The 26,163-nt window shown below is 33.5% G+C and overlaps 1 protein-coding gene across 2 annotated transcripts in view; it reads left to right on the forward strand.

Moving 5' to 3' along the window:
• Positions 1 to 26,163, forward strand: part of LOC129911847 (serine-rich adhesin for platelets) — a 117,407-nt gene that overhangs the window by 35,033 nt on the left and 56,211 nt on the right. For both annotated transcript variants that reach the window (XM_055989828.1, XM_055989827.1), the window contains exon 2: positions 2,554 to 3,395. In XM_055989828.1, the coding sequence (XP_055845803.1) occupies positions 2,554 to 3,395 (842 nt within the window). The remainder of the gene's footprint in view (positions 1 to 2,553; positions 3,396 to 26,163) is intronic.

Genomic DNA, 26,163 nt, shown 5'->3' on the forward strand with positions numbered 1-26,163 from the left:
AATGATATTGTTGGTGTAGTGCATGATGTGCGTGCCTAACATGCGTCCCTTACATTTATGAGTTGAACCAAAAAAAAAAAAACAAGTAATTTTCATATTGAAGTGGTGTTTTTTTGCTGAAGCGACAATTTTAAAAAGGGGGCGTGTATTTTGTTGTTGTTTGAAAGTAATCATATCACATGTTGAAAATATGTGTAGAGTAGATATACCTACTTTAACTTAAAAGGGTATCCTGGTGTGTGCCATTTGCCACAAAAAATATGTTTCATGTTTTATTTTTTTTTATTTCTTTTTTAAGAAATCGTTACTTACTACCCGGGGATTTATAATTATACCAGGACTGTTTAGTGTATTTAGAAATTTAAAACGCGAAACCATACTTAATGTGCTCATACAACAAACAAAAATGTAGGTACCTAGCGTGTTTTAAGAATTAGGCTTTTAGGTTAGAATTTTTTTTAATGCTGTTCTATTCTGTTCCAATTTATTTAAAACTTTTATGGCAAAAAAAAAATTCATAAAATCTGCTTGAGGTTCCATTAGGAAAAGGGGTGTGCTTAAGAGCGATTTTTAAAGAGCACTGATAGCAGTGAGCAGCATATGAGCAGCTAATAATAGCTGCTATTTAATCACTCTTTGAATCAGCTAACGACTCTTTAAATTTCTTTTTGATTTGAAATATAATCGAAAATATGGAATTAAAAACAAACTGAAAAAAAGTAACCATTTCCGAGTTTTTTAATAAGAAATGGTATTTCAAAATAAACTTCTCTGTTTCGTCATCGTCATAGTACAATTTTATCAACATCTTTGCTTTTATCATCGTTAATCAAATCATTAGATATGAAGAATAGAATGCTCACAAAAACGCAGTGAAATATTAAAGAGTTGAGAACAATTTCTGAAACAATCAGTGATGCTTCAAAGAACAGAGAGCAGTGATAGGTACCTTTAAAAGCAGTGAAAGGAGATGGCACATTTTTGGGCCCAGTGTGTTCACTTACGAAATGGGTATCAAATGAAAGGTGACGGTAAGCACATTACGTGGGTAAAATATTTTCAAATTCGTTAGTGGGGTTTTGGAGATATTTGAGTTTGAAGTTTCGGATTTCAAAATCAAGATTTCAGCTATTTTTGCGATCAATTAATCGTAGAATGCGTAGAAAGGACTTTTTAGATTGGAAATTAGTTATTCTTTCTTTTTCTAGTACATCATTTTTCTCTAGGAGTTACATATACTTTCAGAGTAACAGAACCGCAAAGTATCTCATTCTCAGTAATTCCGCACTTAACTCTAAGGGTTGTTTAAAATATTTAAAATATCAAAAAACACACAATTTTCGGTAGTGTAACTCTGAAATTATAACTCTTAGAGAAAAATGATGTACTAGAAAAAGAAAGATTAACTAATTTCCAATCTAAAAAGTCCTCTCTAGTTTTCTGTCCGACCAGTCGTTCTCGAGATATTGACACAAATGCGTTTTTCAAAATGGCGGTCGCCCCACAAGACCAAACAATACGCAATCTGAGATTTGTACTTGGGATAAACCCCTCTTCAATACTGCATTCAAACTTAGCTCACGTCATAGCTTTTTCCAGATTTTTCCCCATTGACTGAACTATAGTTTCTATTCTTATTATTTAATAGGCATATTTCAGCGCGTTTTTGTGTATTTTGCTTATTATAAGGTTTTTGTATGTTTTATAGAACTATTTTATATATAGAATTAAAGGTAACACATTAAGCTATCGAAAAATTACAAAAAAAAAAGTGCATGTCACCACTGAATATTTTGATATTTCGATGTGCCAAATGCCTCGCTTAAAAAAATCACCTTTTGAGAAGTAAATACCTAATATGTATTATTTTTTTAACAAAGAAAAAAACTTTTGATACAGATTTATAGACAAGAGAAATACCTTTTATTTGATACCAATATTATTTCTGTACACCCATTATTACGCATTCTACGATTAATTGTTCGAAAAATTAGCTGAAATCTTGATTGTGAAATCCGAAACTTCAAACTCAAATATCTCCAAAACCCCACTAACGAATTTTAAAATATTTTACTCACGTAATGTGCTTACCATCACCTTTCATTTGATACCAATTTCGTTAGTGAACACACTGGGCCCAAGCTCCATAGAAAAATGTGCCATCTCCTTTTTAAGAGCATATAACATTTTTACTTTTTCTTTCTCTTAAACATAAAAGAACACATCAAATTAGATTAGTTTGGGTTTTAGTAAGGCTGGGGACTGAGCTGTGGTGAGTAGTGATATTGAAGAACAATCGCAACTGTTCTCTGCCTAGTGAAAGAGCAGAGTGATTGAAAGCAGCTATCACAATAGCAGCCTCAGCTCTCAGGTTTAGGAGCAATATTACGCAAAATGAACCCGATCAAAAGATATCATCTTGACAGTAATCTTCCTCGAAACTTACAAATTTATACTGTTATATTATTAAGATTTTATTTATACTTTAAACAATATTCAATTCAAAGTAACTTTTAAACTTATGTTTCCTTATCTTCTATTTTTGTCTTCTAGAGCGTAAATTTCCGGGACGACCGTGATAGTCATAAAAATTCTGCAAGTCGCGAAAGCAGCAACAAACGCGGCAGCTACAAGGAAACAACAAACAATGGTAGCACAAGCGCATTGGACAATAGAAATAGCATTAAACAATTAGATTCAACCACAACAACATCAACAACAACAGATGATAAAGATTCTCGAACAGAAAAAGATATAAAAAATATGCAAATACAAAAGAATGGAGCTCTTAATCAATGCATTACAGAACTGGCATCTGGTTTCAAGGCAGCCGAGATAAATGCGGAACAACTACAGCAACAGTCTCAGAAGCAAAAGCAGCAACAAATTGTTGGTGGCGGAGGTGGAAAATCATCATCTGATTCAAAGAATGGTGGAATCGATTTTGCTGGAGGTTTAGATAATAGCAATCATCGATCATCATCGGACAACAAACCGTCACATTTTGTAACAGTTATCGAAGTAAATGAGCCAATAATTATAGTGGAGCCCAGTAATGCTACCACCTCCACAAATAATGAACATCATCAACCCACACAACAGTCTGTTGCAGCCGTTGCAGCTGAAGTTGTTCCAGTAAGTTGTGCGTCGGCAACGCCAGAAACCATTGTTGCCAGCGATTATGCGAGTGGTGAAAATGAGCTAACATTTAGTAGTTTTGATAGAAAATCATCAAAAATTGAACCATCTGCTCCGCCAATGTCACCGGCTATGACATCTTCAACTTCGGTTGCAGCAATGTCATCAGCATCGACATCGCCCTCGGCAACGCTTATGACATCGTCATCATCGTTGATTATGTCGAATATTGATGCAAAGAAAAAGGTGCCACCCAGGTGAGTTTTTGGATATTCAATATTATTATATTTTTTAAAGTTTTATTTGAGGGTTTCCATAAAGGCTAAAAATTGTGAATGAAATGTTTTACTAGATTGGAAGTGATATGACCTTCCCCTTTTTGATTTTTCTTAAAAAATTCTTGGCTTTTATTGCCACTCTGAAATAGTGTAATAGAAGACATTTATTTTAATATATTGATGGGCAGTTGCAATTTAAATAATTCGGAACTACCACTAAACGTCATAGTCTCGTTCAGTTTGGGTACCAATCTAGAGAGACCCGGAAAAAGCCAAACCAACCACAAGCAGTTCTTCTTGGATACTTTTTTGTGAATTTTTGGTCCTGAATAGTACAAAAGTACCCAGTTTAGATCATGGATGTAGAAACAAAACCAGGCAGATTGGGATAGACTTTAAAGTAGTAATAATTTATACATTTCCCTCTTCAAGAAGCTCGTTCGACTTGCGTGTTCTGACTGGTCTCCTCTCCCGATTATGTGGCGAGGGCACAAAACTAAATAAAACTTTGGGAATAGTATGTAAAAATATAAATGAAAGAACTGAATAATATATAAAAATTCTATTGACCAATAAGGATAGAAAAAAAAGCTGTTTCCCTTCTTGGAATCATTCAATCCCAAGTTTTGTCGTTCCTTGGGAAGAATCCTGGAAACCACTGAGCTTTCTCCAAAATTGTTATAAATAGCTTCACAAAGAAGGACTAGGAAAAAAAGGCCTTTGTTGAGCAAGCACTTTGACTGCCGAGTAAGGATCAGTTAGGACAAAGTAGCAGAAACTACCCAGAAAAAAACTCTTTCTGGACTTCTGCTGAGGTGTCGTATATAGGGTTCTTCCGAGCCTAGCTTACTCCTTGAAAGTCTCGATATTGATGCTATTAGTCGTTATGTTTTTTCTATTAATGTCTTTCATATTGATTCATATCCGTTTCAGAAAAAGATTGAATATGTCACATGAAAGCGCATTGTGCATATTTGAAATAGTTTAAAGGATCACTCTTTTAATTGTTTATTTCACGTGACACTACTGGAACAGTTTTCTAAGGCTTGGTGTTTTTGAAAAATTTTTATATAGCTTTCAAAGTTGGTAGTAGTTGAAGTGGTTCAAGAAGTTGTAGCAGGACAATTGATAAGATCTTAAATGCGAAATTTCCTTTTCTAAGGCAGTTTCAAGCAACCAGTGGATTCATCTGATTCCCTGCAATACTCATTCCGTTGGTTGCTACCATTTCGACCATCTCTTTAGCTGTGTTTGCTGTATTTCCTATTTATTTAAGGTACTATAGAATTTTTCGCAGGCCTTGATCTTGAAACTATGGCTCTTGTCCATTTTTTCCAAAAATTTTTCTTCAAGTAGGTACTTCAAGAAAGCTAAGACTGTGGAGGGGTTCACAAAGGGTAGGAGTAATTTTGCATAATGCCATAACGACAATGTCGGTAGTGTAGTAGGCAAACCGGTTTTAGTTTGCTTTGAGGAAGAGACTCACGGGCTCTATGATCAGTTGGTACTTCTGTTTTTTCCAGACGCTTGCTAATGATAAAGTTATCAGCCAGTACGTACGTATCAATAAAAAAAATTTAGCTTTTAATACCTAGTCTTTTCGAAACTGGAAATTGATTAAAAGCTGAAAAGTCGAAACTTTAATTTCTATTTTCTATAATTTTGGTAATCCAATGACTCCAAAGTTTGCAAAAATACTTTGTGGCATTTTCTTCCCAACTTGGTTTCGGAATTTTTTTCGGCGAAAGTGTATGAATAAGTTAATCAATGTGAACGCAACTTTAAAATTCAAGAGTAGAATGGAAGTTCGCTTTTCAAGCAATTACCATTGCAAATATTGACCGACAATCGGTCGACAAAATGTTACTTTCGTAACTGCCCCAACTAACAAGAGGAAATCAATCAGTAGGTAATACGGTGTGGAATCATTGATTACACTATTACTGCACCATCATCATCCGCACTATGTGGCGTTGTCGTTGCTGTTATTATTCTTCCTCTTTTGCTTGTTGTTGGTGATCGCCAACAATTTTGTTGTAGAGCAGATGGACGTATAAGAGCGAACATACCTTAAGCTCCAATTCAAGTCTCCATGAAAATCAAGTACAGAGGGAGAGAGATACTATACATATACGTAAGAACGTGATACAAATTTGTTATTCGTTGGCAATTAATCATCAAGCCACCATAATGGTAGACGAAGTATTATTTTTTTTTCGTTTTTATTTTCATTTTTTATCTCCCATATATATCGGCTTCAGAGGCAGTAACTGGCTTCAAAAACCGGTCCAGAGCACACACCAAAATGCTGATGAAGACTCTTAAACAACGTGTATATATACGTATAATTTATACATACATATAGAAGATGTATGTTTGTATAGTTTTAATCAGAAACTGTAAAATGGAAAGAGAGGTGAGAGACGACTGACGGCAAAGAAAAATAGTACAACTGTTGTTCATAGGTAACGGCTGCTGTTGCCATATTTGTGGTATGGTACCGCTCAAAAGGTAAACTGTGGCATTTTGACTCAAAACTGGTATCTGTATGGTCTATACGTACAAACACCACACAGTTGAGTGTTGATGACAAAAAGAGGAAAAGAATAAAAAAAAAAAAACACAAAAACGTAACCGGTCATTAAACAGCAAAATGCTTGCACTGTACCAGTCAGTCAGTCATGGCGAAAATCAAGGTGGATTCAAATTGGATAGTATAGTAGAGCTGAACTGCTGCTGCTTTTGCTTTTGATAAAATATTATTATCTCTTGTCTGAATACCAAAATTAAGGTCATAACACATATTTATATTCTTTCTATACTGTTAGTCATAATATATCACATGAATATTATATCTGGTATCACATAATTTGAATAGTATCAGGAAAGTGGATCTGGTTAAAAACATCTTGCATTGTTTATATAATGGGTAACCTAGTTTGATGTGCTTGAGATTGAGATTCTGATGGGGGTATACAACACTGATTGTGCATCCATCATGCTCCGTTTAACATTTTTCTAAACCATCAATGTCATTAGTGTCACAAGAAAATTATATAGGTTATTTATGCTTATGGCATTAAATTGAGTTGAGACAATTTTCTCAAAATTTATCTTTAGTTTGAAGAGATGAAAATATTTATAAAGCTAAATAAATTATATGGCAATCTATGGTGGTTGATTCTATTAATGAGGAAATAAAGTGAATTTAAGGTTTTTCGAAACTCAGCGATTCAAAAGGGTTATAGTTATAAATGAAAAATCTGAGTTTTAACTTTTCTTCTTTTTTTTTCAAAATAGGTATAAAAGATTTCAGAAACTATAAAAGATTTAAGAGTCTACGAGTTTTTAACGTAGTCAAAATCAAATTCTCGTTTAAACAGAGATCCAAGAATTAAAACGAGGATGTGCGGTGTAACACCTAGTAACCTACATATATTAATATCACTGTCACGATGCGTGTAGTTATTTTTTGTATTAAAATAATAATAAAGATCAACTGAGTGTTTTTTTTTTTCGAAAAGACAGGAGAATCTGTAATTGGTCCTAAAAATCCAATGATTCATTTTGTTTTTGGTTTCGATGACAAATTGAACGTTTATACTTAAGTTCTTAGACGTTTTACACGAATCATTGTAATTACAGATTTTACTGTCTCTTCCAAAAAAAAAAACACCCTTTCACCAAAATTTTTTTATGAAAACTCTTTATTCTTACTTTCTATCCCAAATTCAACTTTTCCATCATTTTTGTTTTCACTAAAAAAAACACCCTTTTTATCATTATATTCTTATAGACACCTTAGATTCTTGTTTTTAATATCAAAAATAGCATAATTGCTGAATTTTAATAGGGTACCACTAATATTACTCCCTTTTTTTTTCTACACCTAAAAAAACAACCTTTCACACGAAAAAAAAAAAACTTAATAAACTTATTTTATTCGTAATCCTATGGGAAAGACAACATTTCGTCGCCCGAGAGTTGTTTTGTCGTAAACGCCAAAATGCACTTTTTTAAACTGGATAAGTAGTAATAGGTTTTAGAACGTTCTCTTTTCATTTCTGTTATCAGATTTGTCCTATCGTTTACCGTTACTGAGATAATTAGTGTTCATTTTGTCGTATATCCACAAAATAAGCATCGGATTAGCGTTGGTTTGTCGTAAGCGCCAACTTTTGGCGTTTACGACAAAAATTCTATGTATTTTTCAGCTTTTTTTTCTTCAGTATTGGTTTGTCGTACGTCGTACAAAACAGATACGGTAGAAAATTTCGAACTTGTTTTGTCTTACATGTATGTAGGTATATGACCCAAATAGAATATAAACAAATATAATAAATATAATATTTATTGAAAATAAGGACAACGAATTTAAAAACTAAGGGCTGCATTAAGCTTTGCGCTACTTAAGGTTTTGCACTATTCCTAGAGGTGCAAGGAAGAAAAAAGTGCATCTGAGCGACATCTCAAATGTTGTATATTTTGTCATGGTTCTTGTCGTTTGTTCTTGCCGCTAGATACTTGACCTCATCCTCGGTCGCAAGTTCCGCTTATAAATATGTACACTTGTTGATCTTCTATCGAACACAAGATCAAGAAGTCGACCGTCGGTCGCGGGCGCCGCTTCGTTCAAGCGCGTTGTCTTGAGCGAAGTGAAAAAAGGTTGCAGTTTTATTGTTTTATTGTTGTACACTTATTGATCTTATCACTTCGTTCGCGCGCGCTGTCTTCAACGAAGTAAAGTGAAAAAAGGTTGCTGTTTTATTGCTGTATACTTATTGATCTTGTATCGAACACACAAGATCAACAAGTCGACTGTAGTCGTGGGCGCCGAGCCCGTGGCGCCTCTTCATTCACGCGCGTTGTCGTGAACGAAGCGAAAAAGGGTTGCTGTGAATTTTGTTATTGCACCCGCTCGCAAAAAACACCTGCTGGTCGAAAATTATTTTTTTAAGGCGCCATTGTTCTTCGCTAAATTTGCGTTATTGTTTTGCAAATTGATGATACTGATGATACTTTTACACTATTTTATAAAGCGAGCGGTAGAAAAGTGGAATATAAAAGCTCATCAATATTTAAAACATATAAAAAGTCTACCATAGCAACTCCTGTAAATTTGTTCAGCCAATGTCTTCAAATTACTAAAAAATCTAACTCGATAACTAAGGATAAGATTATTGATTTAAAAGCCTTTTCATATTTATGCCTAAATCAGACCAAGAATATTATGAAGCGTTATTCAAATCAAAAAATTAGAATAAATTCTTTAGTTTGATATTTATTTAATTTACTTTTATTTATGACCATACACTCCGCTTCAACTGAATAAGCACACAAATTTTCAAAGGTATTTTGTCCATTTTTTCCTAAGATTGAGCTTTCATGTATTTTTTGATGATGTTTACAGTTAGCCTGCGATGTTGAGAAACCAAATCAGAAAGAATAATTCTCAAAGTACCGCTATTTTTTTTCGTGTTCTCTTACAAAGCGTCCCATATGGAAAAATGCAGTTTTTTTTGCGTCAACTGAATAGACACACGGTCTTTCAAGGTCAATATCTTCGTTGTTTATGAGAGTTTTGAGGTGTTTGGCATACCAAATCAAAGGTTGAAATGTTCTCAGTGAGATTTTGTCATTTAATTAAAATTAAAAAAAAAGTAGTAGATTAAAAGCTTTGAATACTGTCGACAGAGCTAAAATTAATTTGCTAACGGAACAAGTACTGACCGGGTCTGCTATAGCTACCAAAATTGATCGGAGTTTTAGTGTGTTGTCTATTCGTACCTCAAAAATAAAAGTTCGTACAGCAAAAATATGAATTAAGGTAAAAAACGGCAAAAATAGCAGTTAATCGACGAGAAATTTTGAGATCTGCCTCCAATTCATTTGACTCTGGGGCAAAAATCAAACAAAAAGCTGGTGTTTCTGCAAGTGTTTCAACACTCCGCAGAGTAATTAAGAGCACGGATCATTTTAACCCATTAAAAGTCCAAAAGAAACCAACTTTAAACAAGCAACAAAAAGGTATTCGTTTAGAATTTTCTAGACTCCATATGAGCTGGAAAAATGAGTGACTCAAAGTGGTTTTTTTCGTTTGAAAAAGGTCAATTTTGATGGATTCATAATTGAAGTCATCGGGGCCATCAAAATTGACCTTTTTCAAAAGAAAAAAACCACTTGAGTCACTCATTTTTCCAGCTCATATGGAGTCTAGAAAATTCTAAACGAATACCTTTTTGTTGCTTGTTTAAAGTTGGTTTCTTTTGGACTTTTAATGGGTTAAAATGATCCGTGCTCTTAATTACTCTGCGGAGTGTTGAAACACTTGCAGAAACACCAGCTTTTTGTTTGATTTTTGCCCCAGAGTCAAATGAATTGGAGGCAGATCTCAAAATTTCTCGTCGATTAACTGCTATTTTTGCCGTTTTTTACCTTAATTCATATTTTTGCTGTACGAACTTTTATTTTTGAGGTACGAATAGACAACACACTAAAACTCCGATCAATTTTGGTAGCTATAGCAGACCCGGTCAGTACTTGTTCCGTTAGCAAATTAATTTTAGCTCTGTCGACAGTATTCAAAGCTTTTAATCTACTACTTTTTTTTTAATTTTAATTAAATGACAAAATCTCACTGAGAACATTTCAACCTTTGATTTGGTATGCCAAACACCTCAAAACTCTCATAAACAACGAAGATATTGACCTTGAAAGACCGTGTGTCTATTCAGTTGACGCAAAAAAAAACTGCATTTTTCCATATGGGACGCTTTGTAAGAGAACACGAAAAAAAATAGCGGTACTTTGAGAATTATTCTTTCTGATTTGGTTTCTCAACATCGCAGGCTAACTGTAAACATCATCAAAAAATACATGAAAGCTCAATCTTAGGAAAAAATGGACAAAATACCTTTGAAAATTTGTGTGCTTATTCAGTTGAAGCGGAGTGTATATTAATTTATTAATTTAACCAAACTTGGTTTATTTTTATTTTATTTCATATTTCATAGCCATAGGATGACTTTTATTATTTGTTGACATTTTTTCAATTTTTTTTTATGTTTATGGTCATATTTTTTGGTTTTTCTTTATTTATCTATTTATTTTAATAATTGAGCCTCTACACAGAGAAAAATAGACCACATAAAATAGAACAAAAACAATAAGATTTCTCTATGGTTTTCATCCAAGAAGGAAACCTTATTAAAACAATCGAGTTTTCCTTATTGTTTTAAAATCTGCAAAAAAATAAAAAAAAAGATGACCAGGCTGGGAATCGAACTGGAGACTTCAAATCATTAGTCGCCCACCTTACCACCTGAACCAACCTGCCATGAAATTATTGATCGCGATTTTTGTTCTACTGCTAAGTTGCAAAAAAATCAAATTTTAATAAGATTTTCTCTATAAAAATAATAAGAAATCTCCTTAAAAAAACCTTATTAATCGTTGATTTTAATAAGATTTCCTTATGAAATGTATGGACGGTAAAACAATATGGCAATCTGTTAGTTTTTAGCGGATCATATTTTTCTCTGTGTAAGTCAAACCAATACTACTTCTATGTAATAAGAAACTATTTTTTTAAATGTTTAATTAATAAATAAAAACGAACTGTGAAAATGTTTTTATTTATTTTTTAATATTGGAATGTCGTACGTGCGTCTACTTTGTCGTACGTGTATGGGATGGAAAAAAAAGTTGATTTTGGTGGCGTTTACGACAAACTGATTTTGGATAAAAACCTTGATAATTTGAAAACTAAAATAGATGTGACAATTTTGACAACATAAATATGAAGAAAATATCGCACAAAATATTCTATTAAAAATTGAAAAAAATCTATCGGCCAGTTTTTTTTTTATAAAAGCTCAAACCCAAAATTCCAAAATTGGCGTATACGACAAAACAATTCTCAGGCGACGATTTGTGTAATATTTTCGTCCCAGTTTTTTTTGTACTAATTCTGAATTTCATCAATTCTTTAAAAAATAAACAAACAAAATAAAATTTATTGTTTATAAAATAATTAAAAGGATAGAATAAAGAGAAATCAACTAACTAAATAATACATATATCGGAGTTAAAGTCATTTTGCAATCTCATTTCTGCAACATGTTGAAACCATCCAACATTTTCAGGTGATTTTTTCTAAACATTAAAAAAAAAATAAATTGTACTATATAATTATATCTAATTTTATTAAATAAAAGCTAGAATGATCATTTTTTAATTCATTCAATTATACGAAGTTACAAAGAAGTTTGAAAAAAATTAAACAACTACTTCATATTTTAATAGTTTTTTGAAAAAGTATCTGTTCAAAAGCCAAAGCCACCCCATGAGGCTAAAGTCAACCGGGTTCACGGTTGTAAACTGAATAATAAATTATTGGACTAGAAATTAATTTTATAATTTGTGGTCACATTTGCTATTAAAATATTTTGCTATGTCAGTTAAACCTGATGCTTTATTTCTAAAACTTAACTTTTTATACAGTCATTATTCTTCTGATAGTCCAGCATCTAACTTATGCTTTCACAATTGCAATTTTTAATAAATCTATGTACCGCACCAGATGACGTCAGCCTATTGACATCGAACAAAGCGACGTATTTTTTTAACAACGAAATACAAAAACTCGTTGATATGATACATAAATTTTCATCATAAAAGTGCTCCAAAATACAAGCAAACTAAAAATCATATATTTTTCATAACACTTTGTTTTTGTCACAAAATATTATACTGTGAGCATTTTTGTAATTTACAAAGAAAGTAAACAAAACCTAGCCAACAATTCATTGCACATTTTGGTGCAAAAGCATACAAAAAACTATGTATGCATCACTTCAGTTGAAGTTATCTTTCATTTAATCTTATTTATTAAAACTAATTAAAAAGTTTCTGTTGAACGAAATTCTATACATCGCATCATCAACACTCTATCTAGTTTGTAATTTTGTTTTTTAAATTATTTTGGAGGCCGCTTTTCATGTCGAGTAGGTACGTAAACGAAAATACGATCTCTTCTTCTGTGTATAGTAGATGCCTCATCACGAACAGGCTAACATTTTTTAATGAAAGTCTCTAAATGATGGATGATCACAAGTGGTACACATTTCAAACTCAATGATAAATTAATTTCAATAAAAATAAAAAAAAAAAATTAAAGCCATCCCCATCCTTATTCCATTTGACATTTTGGTCGATATATTACATTCCTCTACAGCTGTGTCAGCATTAGACTCTCATCCACTCTATAACCCAACTAAAAATGTATACGATTTGTCCCCAAATCTCTAAAATCGAAAAATGTGAAAGTTGCTTATGGCACGACGACTCGGCCGGCGCGTGTTCACATTTTGTGTTGTTTCGCTGCTGCTTGCCGCTGGAAAATCAGGAAAGCCAAAAAAAGAAAAAAATCAAACGAGCAATAATAATAATAATAATATCAAGCACACCCGGTCTGGGTTCCACCTCCTACAGCATTGAATTTTAGTGAGGGAAAACTAGATTTTCCAGTGTATAGAGGCTTTAGGTATACTTTAATTCACATCCTATATCCAATCCAATCCACCCCGACAAAGAAAATAAAAATTAAACAGAAATAATAATAATAAACTTCACGACAATGCCGACAGATTTATAAATAATTGAAAGATGAATTGGTAATTATTTAAGTCTCGTCGACACCGGATACCTTAAACTTATAATAATAAAATCTTTTTATTTTTTATGAGTTTTGACAATAATGCATTTTGGAAAGATTTTATAAAAAAATTGTTTTCTGTCAACCAACATTCTTCTTCTTCTTCTTAAAGAAATTAAAGAACCTGCGCCGTCACTATACTATCTCATTTGACTTTATTTTAAGACCAGAGTCAAAACTCTTCAAATTAATACCAAGTTGACAAAAATTTGCAAAGTTTATCAATTATTTACAGTTCAAGCTTGAACTTTTCAAAATCTTCTTTATTCAGCCATGATTTTCATGATCTTGCATTATTCTTCCAATTTTCTGCTTCACCCTAAGGCTCCACATGTGGGCTTCGACAGAAATGTTTTTGGGAAGAGGTCAAATGAAGTAACCGCTAAGCCGTTCAAGTTCATAAAACATTCATTAGAGAAGTAGACGAGTGATCAAACTAATATGGATTAGAGCAGAAGCCAAAGTGGTAAAATCGTCTGTTTTGGAAAGTTTTAGACATTTGTTTATTTTTGGTTTGGATTACCTATTGTCATTTAAAGTGATGATACTTAACAATGTTGCAAAAAACGAGGGGTAAAAAAAGAAACAATCTGCTTCGAAGGACCAGATAACAAGTTGCATATCCTGGTCAAAGTTTTGGTAGAAAACATTCTTTTAAGGTTTTCAATAGCTTGATCAGCAAAATGTTATAGCGACAGTAAGTCTAGTGGATCGATTGAATGAGAGCCTGTTGAATAGATATGACGGAGACTTAACATTTATTAATTTATGTAAGAACAAACAGTTTCTTGCATTAATGTATTGCTGCACATTACCTACAAGTAAATTTCTGGGCAGGTCGGATATGTGATCAGGTCTGCTTAGCCCATGAACATAACGATCTGCATCAAAGCAACTTGCAATTTGCGTCTTGAGACAGGATCAAAATCACTAAAAACGGTTTCAGCATACAATATTATTGGGACGAGTAACGTAAGAATCAGTTTCCGCCATGAAAAAGTCCGCGGTTAAGTCAAACTCCTATAAGTGGTGGGTAATCAAAAAGATACATGTAAACAAAGTCGAAATACGTAGGAACCAGAGTTGTAAAAATATCAATTGAAAAAAGTGTGTTTGAAATTAAAAAAAAATATTTATTGTAACTGGAAAAATTGCATTAAAAAAAATATACATATTTATTTTTTGTACGAAATGCTTAAAATTGATAACAGATTTATAACAAGTACACTGCCGCTCATCTGAATAGGTTCACATTTTAGTTCATCTTACTTTTAGCCTGTCTTGGTATTTAATGCAATGGCACATCTTTTTACTTGCGATATAGGTACTATAGGGCAAGTTTAGGATTCGTAAAAAAAATCGAACTCGAGATAACAATTTTCCATGACATTACGATGATGGAGAATGCCAAAAAAGTGGGTCCGGCAATTCTGTCTGTCTGTCTGTCTGTCTGTCTGTCTGTCTGTGTGTCTGTCTCTATCTGGAGCTGCAGCCTAAACGAGTGAAGTGATTTTCTTCAAACTTGGTAGTTAGCAGTTTTTGGTGATTCCCTAGAGGGGAAATTGAAATTTTTTTTTTATGACCAAAACTAACGGTACCTGCCATATAATGGAAATAGAAAAGTTAATTTTTTTCAAAAACGGCTCTAACGATTTTGATTCAAATTTTTGTGTGTAGTACTACACATAAGAGCCAACTTTTTAAGTAAAAAAAATATTTTTTGTACCGTTATTAACGGTACCTGTCATAGAACGGTTTTTTTCGTTTCTGATTATCTCGTACAACATTAACCCGATTTAAATGAAAATTTTTATACAAACGTGTGTAAGTAAAGATAATATTAAAAATTTAGAAAATTTTCAAAAAACGCATTTTTGGATTTTTAAAAAATATTTCAAAATTTTTTTTTGAAAAATCAATTTTTTGAAAACGGATCAATGAAAAATTTTGAAATTTAGTTTTTATGTGTAAATTAATTATTTCTTCAAAATGGCATACCAACTTTTTTTTTGAAAAATGTTAAAAAATTTTTATACATAAAAAATTATTTTTTTAAAAAACGGCTCCTACAATTTTCGAAAATTTTTTTCTAAAAATACCTTTTTATACAAGAAATAAAATGGCATATTTGTTTTTTTTTTAAGATAATTTACAACGGAGTTTAATTAATTATAAAAACAGATTTAATTTTTGTATACTAGGGGAGAGTGGGGCTAAATGTAACAGAGGTAAGAATTAACAGCTAAAAAAAGCTATGTTCTTTTCAATATTAAGAAACGCGTAAAGGAGAAAAATGCTCAATTTTTGCATATCTCCCGGCACATTTTCTTCAGATGAAGATTAGACGACAGGGTGAGAAGTTACACTAGTGGTGCCCAAAAAATGCATGTTTGTAACTTTTTTTTTTAATTTTATTTTTGGTCTACCTCTTTACCCGAAAAAGATAGAGTGCTAAGTGTTTTTTTTTTTTTATATGCAACTGTGTTTTGGCTCAAATTGCGTGTATATGTTATGTCTATATCAGTTTCGCTTTTGTTTTAAATTGATTTTATCTGCCAAATTTCATGCTGGGGCTAGTTGTAACATTTTTCCGGGGCAAGTTGTACCATGTAAAAACCTACCTATACTGAAAAATTGTTTACCTAATATAGTTAACAACCCTGAATATGAATGCTTGTAATTGAATTTGTATTTATTTTGAAATTGGAAACACATTTTTGAACCACCACTTGAATTCATAAAGCTTATAAAACAATTTATGAATTCGAATAACTTTTATTTAAGACTACTGTCAAATTTTCTCTGGAAATCTTGGATTTGCTCTACTTTTTACAAATTTGCACCAAAATTTCATGACTGAGGTTTGTTTTTATTGTTATTAATTAAAAATAAATAAATATAAACAAATAAAGGTATTTTTCTCTTATTTTTAGTTCTTGGTACAACCTACCCCGGTATGTGTTACACTTTACCCCGTATGTGGGGTAAGTTGAAACAACACGATTTTTTTTTTGGAAGCTTTATTTTTCAACATTACCGTTATGTTTTGCTAAATTTTTATGATGGATCTTGGAGCTAAAACATGGGTCTTTAATTTAAAAAAGGTCTGGTTGACCCACTTTCAAATTTGTAGGAGAACCATCGATTTTAGAAAAAAGTGTTACATTTGGCCCCACTCTCCCCTACTTATGAAATTTCTTCAAAATATCAAATTTTAAATTTCATGAATAAAAAGCTTTAACATTATAGTTACTTTAAGCATAAGAGCAAGTACGTGCGACCCCAGTCGTGCAATTTATTTATATATGCAACGAGAGAACATCTTTATGCGCTTAGTTTAGGAGAAAAAAAATTGTTTTGGGGCCTACCGTTCTTCTCACACGGTAGCTAGACCAAATCTAGTAAAAAAATCAAGCATATTTTTTGGCTCATCTGAATAGGTTCAAAAGCAAAAAATGTTAATAAATGATGATTTGCATGGGTCTGTTGGACTCAAAATTGTGTCTGTGAATAAATCTGATTGTGTATAACCTGTAAGGATGAAAACGGGTCGTGAAAAAATCTTAAGGCGCGGAAAAAATGGGGAAAATAAAAGAAGTCTTTGAATCAGCCCGAAACCAACGATGCATTGGGACAAAAACAAACGCAAGTTAAAATTTAGTAAGCAGTTATTTGCGCAATATCCAAGGGTATAAAAACAACATTAAAAGTCGATGCAACTCAGTCACAACATGGGCCGATACATGTGCAATGATCACAACAGCATGACTTCGGTCTAAAAACTAAGCTGAAAACCGGTATAAAATGCAGTTTAACGACAACAAAACGGGTTGTTAGAAGTGGTAAACATTTGAGAACAAATCTTCGCAAAAATTACCACTTTATAAACCACGAAAAGAAACTCGCCGACAATAGTAAAAAAAAAACTGTGTTACAAATTGCAGATCGAAAGTTTTGTAGAAGGAAATAGCTTTGCAATAATGACACTGCCTTCACAGTTATCTAAACACATTAAAATAATGCTTCTATCTACGAAGGTCATAAAAATAGGAATTTAGCCCTCAGCGCCCACTAAATTCATTTTTTTTCCTTTGAAAAATCACCGGTTGCAAATTCGACTTTCACGACATTTTTTTTTTTTTTTTTTTTTTGTAGGCGAGTTTCTTTTCGTGGTTTGTAAAGTGGTAATTTTTGCAAAGATTTGTTTTTCTCAAATGTTTACCACTTCTAACAACCCGTTTTGTTGTCGTTAAACTGCATTTTATACCGGTTTTCAGCTTAGTTTTTAGACCGAAGTCATGCTGTTGTGATCATTGCACATCTATCGGGCCATGTTGTGACTAAGTTGCATCGACTTTTAATGTTGTTTTTATACCCTTGGATATTGCGCAAATAACTGCTTACTAAATTTTAACTTGCGTTTGTTTTTGTCCCAATGCATCGTTGGTTTCGGGCTGATTCAAAGACTTCTTTTATTTTCCCCATTTTTTCCGCGCCTAAAGATTTTTTCACGACCCGTTTTCATCCTTACAGGTTATACACAATCAGATTTATTCACAGACACAATTTTGAGTCCAACAGACCCATGCAACTCATCATTTATTAACATTTTTTGCTTTTGAACCTATTCAGATGAGCCAAAAAATATGCTTGATTTTTTTACTAGATTTGGTCTAGCTACCGTGTGAGAAGAACGGTAGGCCCCAAGACAATTTTTTTTCTCCTAAACTAAGCGCATAAAGATGTTCTCTCTTTACATATATAAAAAAAAATGTGCCGTTGCATTAAATACCAAGACAGGCTAAGAGTAAGATGAACTAAAATGTGAACCTATTCAGATGAGCGGCAGTGTACTTGTACTTATCTATATTAACATGAATGTATTTTGTTTAAAGAATTTCCAAGATCATTTTTATATCTTCGGACAGATCTGACATGTTTTCTAAAAACATTAACTATGCGTATTAGTATTAAAATACTTTTACATTCAACCAATATAATTTTAAGGCCGTGCCCATCCGATTGCAATAAAACAAAATAAAACGAACACGAACAAATGTTCGTTTTAAATAATTTCCAAAGCACAAATCAACTGTGCAACCCATGCAGTTTCTTGCAAAAAAATATAAATAAAACGCGTTGCAATCATGATTCACACTGTGAGTATTTTTCTATATTTTTTTCTTATTGGCAATTGTTATTGTTTTGTTACTTACTACTTCTAGGTTTGTAGTTTTTTTTTCACATTCTACAAAACTCTTATACAACGTATACGAACTGCATGTTAGGTACAAAATGATTGCTAGATAAAGTTTTAGTTTATTCAAAAACATGCCTTTCATAGATGGCGCTGTATATGTATTTGTTTAAATCTACATTGACTTTACTATGGTATAGATACAATGTATGATGTATGAATAATTAAAACCGTCTCGCACGAATGAAACACTCTGTTTTAACGCTCGCTGTTTTTCCATTTCTGCACACAAAAACCCAGGGCGCTGCATGATGGCATTACACGTCATGAATCTTCATAAGCTATAAGCCCTCTGATTCATTCATCAAATGAATTTTTTATCAACCTTAAGCTGTATATGATGGATATATTTACCTAGAGCAACAACATAAACAAAAATAAAAAAAAAAAACGAAAAATTGCACAAACATGAATTATTGCGCGACGACAACGGCGATGATATTACCCCCCTCCATATAAAAAAATGTTGAAGAGGTGAGCTCAAAAGAAAATATTAAAAAACACACAAAAAAATTAAAGTAGGAACAAAAAATAGATATACAAGCAAAAATATAAAAAAAAAACGCAATATAATACCTCACCCTGACCCGTTCAAAAAAAAAGCAAACCTAAGCAGGGTGGTATTATATTAGATTAAGGCCCCATTTCTCCTATACAATTTGTATGCAAAACATTCCTTTTTTTTCTTCTTTTAAATGCGAATTAGACGTTTTCGTATTTCTGCTTAGCCGCTTACCTAATAATTTAATAATTTTTCAAAAAGTCTAAGGTTCAAAGAAACTGCATCGTCTAGTATCAGGGCTACAACTAAGTCTCATTGTTACTTCAAAAATTTCACTGTTTCAGACGTGGTCGATGTGGTATAACTTCGTTGACACCAATTACTGAAAACACCCGCTTTGAAACCTGGATGATGTATTCCTTCCAACTTTTGAGCTGTTTTCGTTACAGAAGTCTATATGACGCTTTTTACGCTTTTCCGAAACTTGGTTTTCAAGATTTTATTGAGGATTTCTGCCTGACGTCCTGAAGTTTTCAGAAGCCGTTTCGGAATAGATAAGCGCAGTGGTAAGGCGCCAAAAGTCATTTTTGGCTGCTATTATTGAATCATTTGAAAGCCTAGGATCAGATTTTGCAAATTAGTCCTGATGGAAAGCGGTGACTATTTTGTGAATGTCTAAGCCTTCATTTTTTAAAGAGGTAAGTTTGGCGCTAGTAGGTAAAAGATGTAATGCCGACTTTACACGAGTCGATTTTTACCCTTAGGAAAAGCTTTAAAGCGTAAGTGACTTTAGTCGCAAACCCGATAGAAGAGTCCTAGTCGAATTTTGTCGTGCGGTAGGAATTTTCTAGAAATCTGATTATTTCGTCGTAAGTAAGTTGGAATTTATGGGTAATGGCTTCCTTCCATACACTTCGTAAAGCTTCTGACGCCTAGAAAATGCTATTGCGCTCAGATAAGGTTGGAATTGAAATTACAGCAACGGATTCAGTGTTGAATGTCCTTCTTAAAAGCCAAACTTTGTATCGAAAGTCTTTTAAGTATGTAGTTGGATAATCTATCCGGTTTAATCAACTTCCTTGTGATATATTTGACGTCGAGTTCCTATAGTTCTTTAGGATTGTGTAAACTTTATCGATATGATTAAGATTTGCCCTTAATTACCTTCAATTACCTTCATCAAAATTTCAAAGTCTGGTAGAAAGACAGACTTGGTGTTAAGTCTTCTTCGAAGCAGTTGGAAAAAACTTCCACTTTGTATCGGTTGCGTTTTTCTTATAAGGTAGTTTATTTTGAAGTTACTATAGCAGTTTTACCTTTGCGAACATAAATTTTACTATACTAAGAGAAAAAGCTATTATCTATCATTTGATGTTTTGAGCACTTTCTAATATTTCTTCGCTGGATTTTAGTTCTCCATGTTCTCTCAGTCAAATTCTCAAACCTCACAAAAATTAAATTCATATTAAGCCTCTTTTACATTGGATTGATTGTACTTTCAGCAACCCGCCCGCCCTAGGCAATCTGGAGCCCATTTCATTTTCTTTAATATACATAAAACCGCCACTGTGGATGGGTAACATTACAGTACTGGGATGTCAGTCAGAGTGCACAGCACATAGCGGTCTATGATTGCCTTTAATGTTTTAAACAAAATATTTTTGCCTACAGAAATATTACGAGCTCTCACAAAGAGCGTTATAAAAGAAAATCCGCTTTCGGCGAATTACACTTGAGTGATTAGTTGGGCCACTGGTTAAAGTAGTGTACATCAAAACGAAGACGAGTAGATCTGATAGTATCTTGAAAGCGAGTGCATGTGCATCATCACAACTGACTTTTGGGGCATGCCACAGGCCTGGCCAACTTAATGCATCGTTAGCATTTTTTTTTTTTTTCTTCCAGCTGCTTTACATTGAATAGCGCAGTGGCAGTCTCAAAAGAAGGAGAATGGCCCCCCTCTTGCCAACACAGAGCTGAGGCTTTCTTACATAAAAAAGGCTTTTTGTTTTTCTTTTTTTTTTCTACTTTATTTTTATGTTTTGTTGTTGTTTTTTTTTTTTTTAAATCTCTTCTCTTCTGAATAACTGAACTGTCTGCAGACTGAGGATTTTTTTTAAATTTAATTTAATTTCTCTTTTGTGCACCTTGACATGATGATGAGGCGGTAAAAAGGAGTAGGTATAGGTGGTGGTGAAGGTGGGTGCTGGAATCATAATATCAATACGTGCTCCTTCTATTTGAAGAAGCCATCGTAAAGATAAAGTGGAATCATACAACAAAAAAAAAAAAACAACATAAAATGGAAAGATATAAAAAAAAATAACATCACTTTCAATGTGGACATAAAGTGTTGTTGTCATTTATCTTAAGGCTTTTTGAAGCCGCTGTGCAAACTCATCATCTTTTCAAAAGAAGAGGAACAAAATGATTGCATATGTTTTTTTTTTATGTACTGTACATGTTTTTTTTTAGTGCTCGTTGAGAGCTTACCATTAGTGAAGGCCATGAACAGTTTAACTAAAAAGTAATGTGCTACATTTTAAAAATTATTATATTCCTAAAAAATTTTTGATAATGACTGAATATGAAGAAACGACTGACCGTTTGATTAGTTCTCGTTAAACTCAACTATTTTTACCGAAGATATAGCTAAATATCTATAAAAAAGACAAAATTTTGAACTATTTCGCTTATTCATAGTTTCTCAAAATTTCACAAACCTCTCACTCCCACGCCCGTCCTGTGCTTCGAGCTAGTAATCAAGCAGTTGTGAGGCACTACACATACATCGCATCACCGGTGGGTTAACCGACTAGCATTTTTACTAACCAACTTCCATGCATATTTTTAAAGGTGATATTGTGATCCCAAAGTCTGTTAATGGGCGCCAGCGATATATCCGTCGGAGCAGAATGTTCTCCAATTTCTTACGAATCATCTTCGAGGTGTGCTACCGACAGGTAAAAATTCTCCGATTCGTTTAAAATATCAGAAATTTCTGCTCCAACGCAACGCCCGCTATGCCGACTATGAGCCTCTTCAGCCGCTTTGAAGTTATGGCGGAATTGAGCAGTCGTTTGTAACAAGTCCACAGCGTGGTCTGAAAAAGTTGAAACTTTTAAAAGGCTCTATGAGGATCATAAATAGCGTGCTCCTACCGATCTCAAAATGAAGTTATTAATCTTTCTCGGAGCTAAAGTAGTTTCAAAACTTTCCGGTTAAATTTGTTAATCATTCAGCCATTTTTAAGCCATTCAGTAAACCAGATCGGAAGGTTAAGATCTTCGGCAAAAATCACAGGTTGGCCAAAAAGTAAGTTCTGAAACTCAGTCGGTACAGGTTGGTCATTCTTTAAAAGATTACTCAAGCTTCAGCTCTTGAGCGACAATTCTCAATTTCTCTATTTCAAAAGCCCTATTATATATTCTTTTCAATATTTTCAAACTTCATGGTGACAATATCAAACTCTGCTTACCCAACAATTAAATTATTAATACAATTATATAGCTTCATTCCAATTAGTCAAGCTTTTTGTACCAAAATCAGAGTTTTTTTTTCAATTTTACTAACGTTGTAACCCTTGTTGCTATACAAAAATTATGTTTGTAAACAAAATATTTACACTTTCCTAGCAACCAACAAAAACTCAAAACACTCCGCTAATTAATGGAAAAATCCTAGTCGTGATAAATAAGCTCCGTATGCAAGGCAACAAGAACATCAAACCCTCCAGCACTGTTGAATAAGAAAATTTTGTTTTCATATACCCCAATGTCAAACTAAGGTATTTTTTGTAATGATACACAGTGGGAAAGAAAAATTCAAAAGTTGACCAGAATTTGTAAACAACCTGATGACTTTTTTGAACCTTCTAATAGCATATTATGCAATTGCTTTACGAGCTCTGTAAACTTTGTATTCTTTATTTATCCAACAGTTTCATATAACTTGCCCCACTGTTTACCGCTGCCGTCAGGCCAACACAGAGGGTCGGTCGTTCGTTGGTTTACTATGTCGGCAGGCGGTCTGACTCGACCCCCAGTACATAACCCTTAATTGACTTAAAGCGAAAATTAACTTTTATTTTTTTTCTTCAATGCAATGACTTTTAATCCGATTACTCGTGGGCAATTGAAATTCACCGTCCAATTGCAGGTTGCACTCACAGCCAAACCCACCGACAACGACGTGGATGATGATGATGATGGGTGAATTTCAAGAAGAAATACAAAAAAAAAAAAAAAAAACAAATAAAATGAAAAAAGATAAACAAGTTAAAATTAAGTTAATTGGAACTGGATCAAGATCGCAACAAAACGAAACAACAACAAAGAAAAGTAAAGAGGAAAAATAAAATGGCATACTCCAGCACAATGTGCGACAGGTGCCACAAGCAATAAAACCTCTTTTTTTCCAAATAAAAAAAAGAAAACAAAAAACGATTTCTTTCTTAATTGCTTTTAACACTTTAGACAAGATTGGCGAAATTCTTTTTTAAATCGCCCGAATTGGCATTGAAAATTTATTCATTCACTGATGTTTATTGTAGGATTCTTAATTCTACAAGATTCTTTTTAATTTAATTAGAACCGAATGTCGTTTATGCGAATTGTTTATTTACGCCCACCACACAGACAGGAGAGTCCCTTTATGTCCCTTAGTCACGCACCAGTTGACTTAAAAAAAAAAAAAAATAAAAGAAAAGAAACCAACAAGAAATAAGTAGGCATACACGAATGGGTCGCAAATAATTGCGTTCAGTATTTAACCTTTCTTGTGGGTTACAAAGTGATTTGATTTAATACTTGAACCTTTGTAGGAATTGACTTTTTAAGCGTTTGTTTTGTCTTACGAATTAAATTTTATCCTTGAGTACCAACAATTTCGAAAAAAACTATCTTGGAGTCATTAAACAAAACTAATAACTTGAAGCTTTACGTTATTTTCCCAATATTTCCCAAATGGAAACATTATTTCAAAATTCGATGGGAAGATGTTAGCTCCGTGAAGTCAGAACTGCGACCTCAAAATTTTTGAACCAAACTTGTCTAATTCGTTTGTCCACCTTTTATCCATGTTTGTCCACCAAAAATTCCAGCCTCCTTTTAGGAGAAATTCAAAAAACAAATTATGCACTGAAAAAATAAAAATCCTAAAATCCAAAAAAATAATTTTTTTTTTCAAAAAATCAAACGTCCATCGTTTGTCCACCTCGAGAAATGGAAACAAACCAAAAATCATCGTTTGTCCACCCTACGTTTAGGAGATATTCAAAAAACAAATTTTAAAAATTTGCAACAAAAGTTACGCATACACCACAGTGTATTTACTGAAAATTTCAAAAATTATTTTTTTTTTTTCAAAAACTAAAAATTTGTTGTTTGTCCATCCTACGTTTAGAAGGAATTAAAAAAAAAAACAAATTTCGTAGGTACTGAAAAATTCAAAGTCCCCTAAACTCTTCAAAAATTCAAATTTCTGTCGTTTTTCCACCTCGAGTTCTTTACATATACCAAAAACCGGATATTGTACGTACGCTTAGAAGATATTCAAAAAACAAATTTTGTACTGAAAAATTCAAAATCCCCTAAAATCTCCCTAAGACGATTCTGCTTGCTGGGAAAGATGCTTGTGGAAAAGATGGTAGACAAAGGGCGTTTATAAGAAGAGGACGATCCTCTACGGTCTTGTAGAATTCCTCAGATCAGAAATACCGATTCTGCCGTACTTTGGGTAAAGTTCATGTTGAGTCTTCACTTTTTCCTCGTCGACTCATCAATGTTGATCATCGTTACCCTTTAGACTTGGATTGCTAACCCTCCATTCTGGACTTTAATAAGAACCAAGGTTAGGTTAGGTTAGGTAGAAATGGCTGTCAGGAAAACAACTGACACACTTAGACCATTTATTGGTCCGTTGTGATACCATGATTTTGTGAGGAAATTCCTCACTAATTAAACCAGTTGGAGCTTTTAATAAAGCGGTGAAGGTTGAAGATGTCAGTATTGATTAGTTCACTGGTATCTTCTAAGAAATATTTTTCCAGGTATTTTTTACGTCTACTGGAAAGGGCAGGACATGAGCAGAGAAGATGTTGGATTGTTTCTTCTTCTTCCTCATCAAGGCAACTTCTACAGAAGTCGTTAGAGATTACGCCAAGTCTTATGGCGTGTCTACCTATGAGACAGTGTCCTGTTAAGACACCTATTACAGAGCTGATATGTAATCTGCTTAGAGACAACAAATTTTTTGAACGTTTTGGATCTAGCCTAGGCCAGATCTGCTTGGTCGTTTGGCAAGTTATAATGTTTGACCATCGTATGTTTGTTGCCTCTATAGCTTCTTGCTTCAGCATGAGTTTGCACGTTGCGATTGGTATACCAATATTTGCCTTATTGGGTAAAATTGGTATTAGAGTTCCATTTCTGGCGAGTTCGTCTGCTTCACAGTTTCCCAGAATATCTCTGTGACCCGGCACCCAGAAAAGGTGAATGTTAAACTGTTCTGACATCTCCATGAGAGATGATCGACAGTCGCGGGCAGTAACGGAGTTTGTGGAAACCGAAGCTAACGATTTAAGGGCGGCCTGGCTATCAGAGAAGATGCGGATATCCGATGTAGATATCACGTTTTCTTTGAGCCAAGTCAGTACTTCTTTAATCGCCATTATTTCCGCTTGGAACACGCTGCAGTGATTAGGGAGACGGAAGGAGAGACTAACATTAAGTCTATCGGAGTAAACCCCGCCACCCACTCCGTCATTGGTTTTAGAACCATCTGTATAGAAATGAATTGAATCATCTCTTAGAAACTCGGCATTGTCCCATTCTGATCTATTTGGGATGGTGACTTCATAATTATTGCCGAAAACCAATTGTGGGGTGGTGTAGTCGGAGTGACTGTGGATTGATCCGAATGAATTCAGAATATTTGTGTGGCCAATAGAGTTATTGGTCCATTGAGAGATGGCTTGGAGTCGAATAGCAGTGCTCGCGGCCACCTGCTTGCTGAATATATCTATGGGTGGAAGATTGAGTAATATATCAAGAGCGGCGGAAGGTGTCGAACGGAGAGCTCCGCTGATGCACATGCAGGCTGAACGTTGGACTTTGCTTAACTTGTCTCGATATGTTACTTTTTCCAGAGCAGTCCACCAAACTGCTACCCCGTAAGTGAGAATAGGTCTGATGACTGCAGTGTATAGCCAATGAGTTATTTTAGGAGATAGTCCCCATTTATTCCCTATAGCTTTTTTGCAAGAAAAGAGTGC

This window comes from Episyrphus balteatus, chromosome 2 (assembly GCF_945859705.1).
Source record: "Episyrphus balteatus chromosome 2, idEpiBalt1.1, whole genome shotgun sequence".
In the NCBI taxonomy this organism is placed as follows: Eukaryota; Metazoa; Arthropoda; class Insecta; order Diptera; family Syrphidae; genus Episyrphus; species Episyrphus balteatus.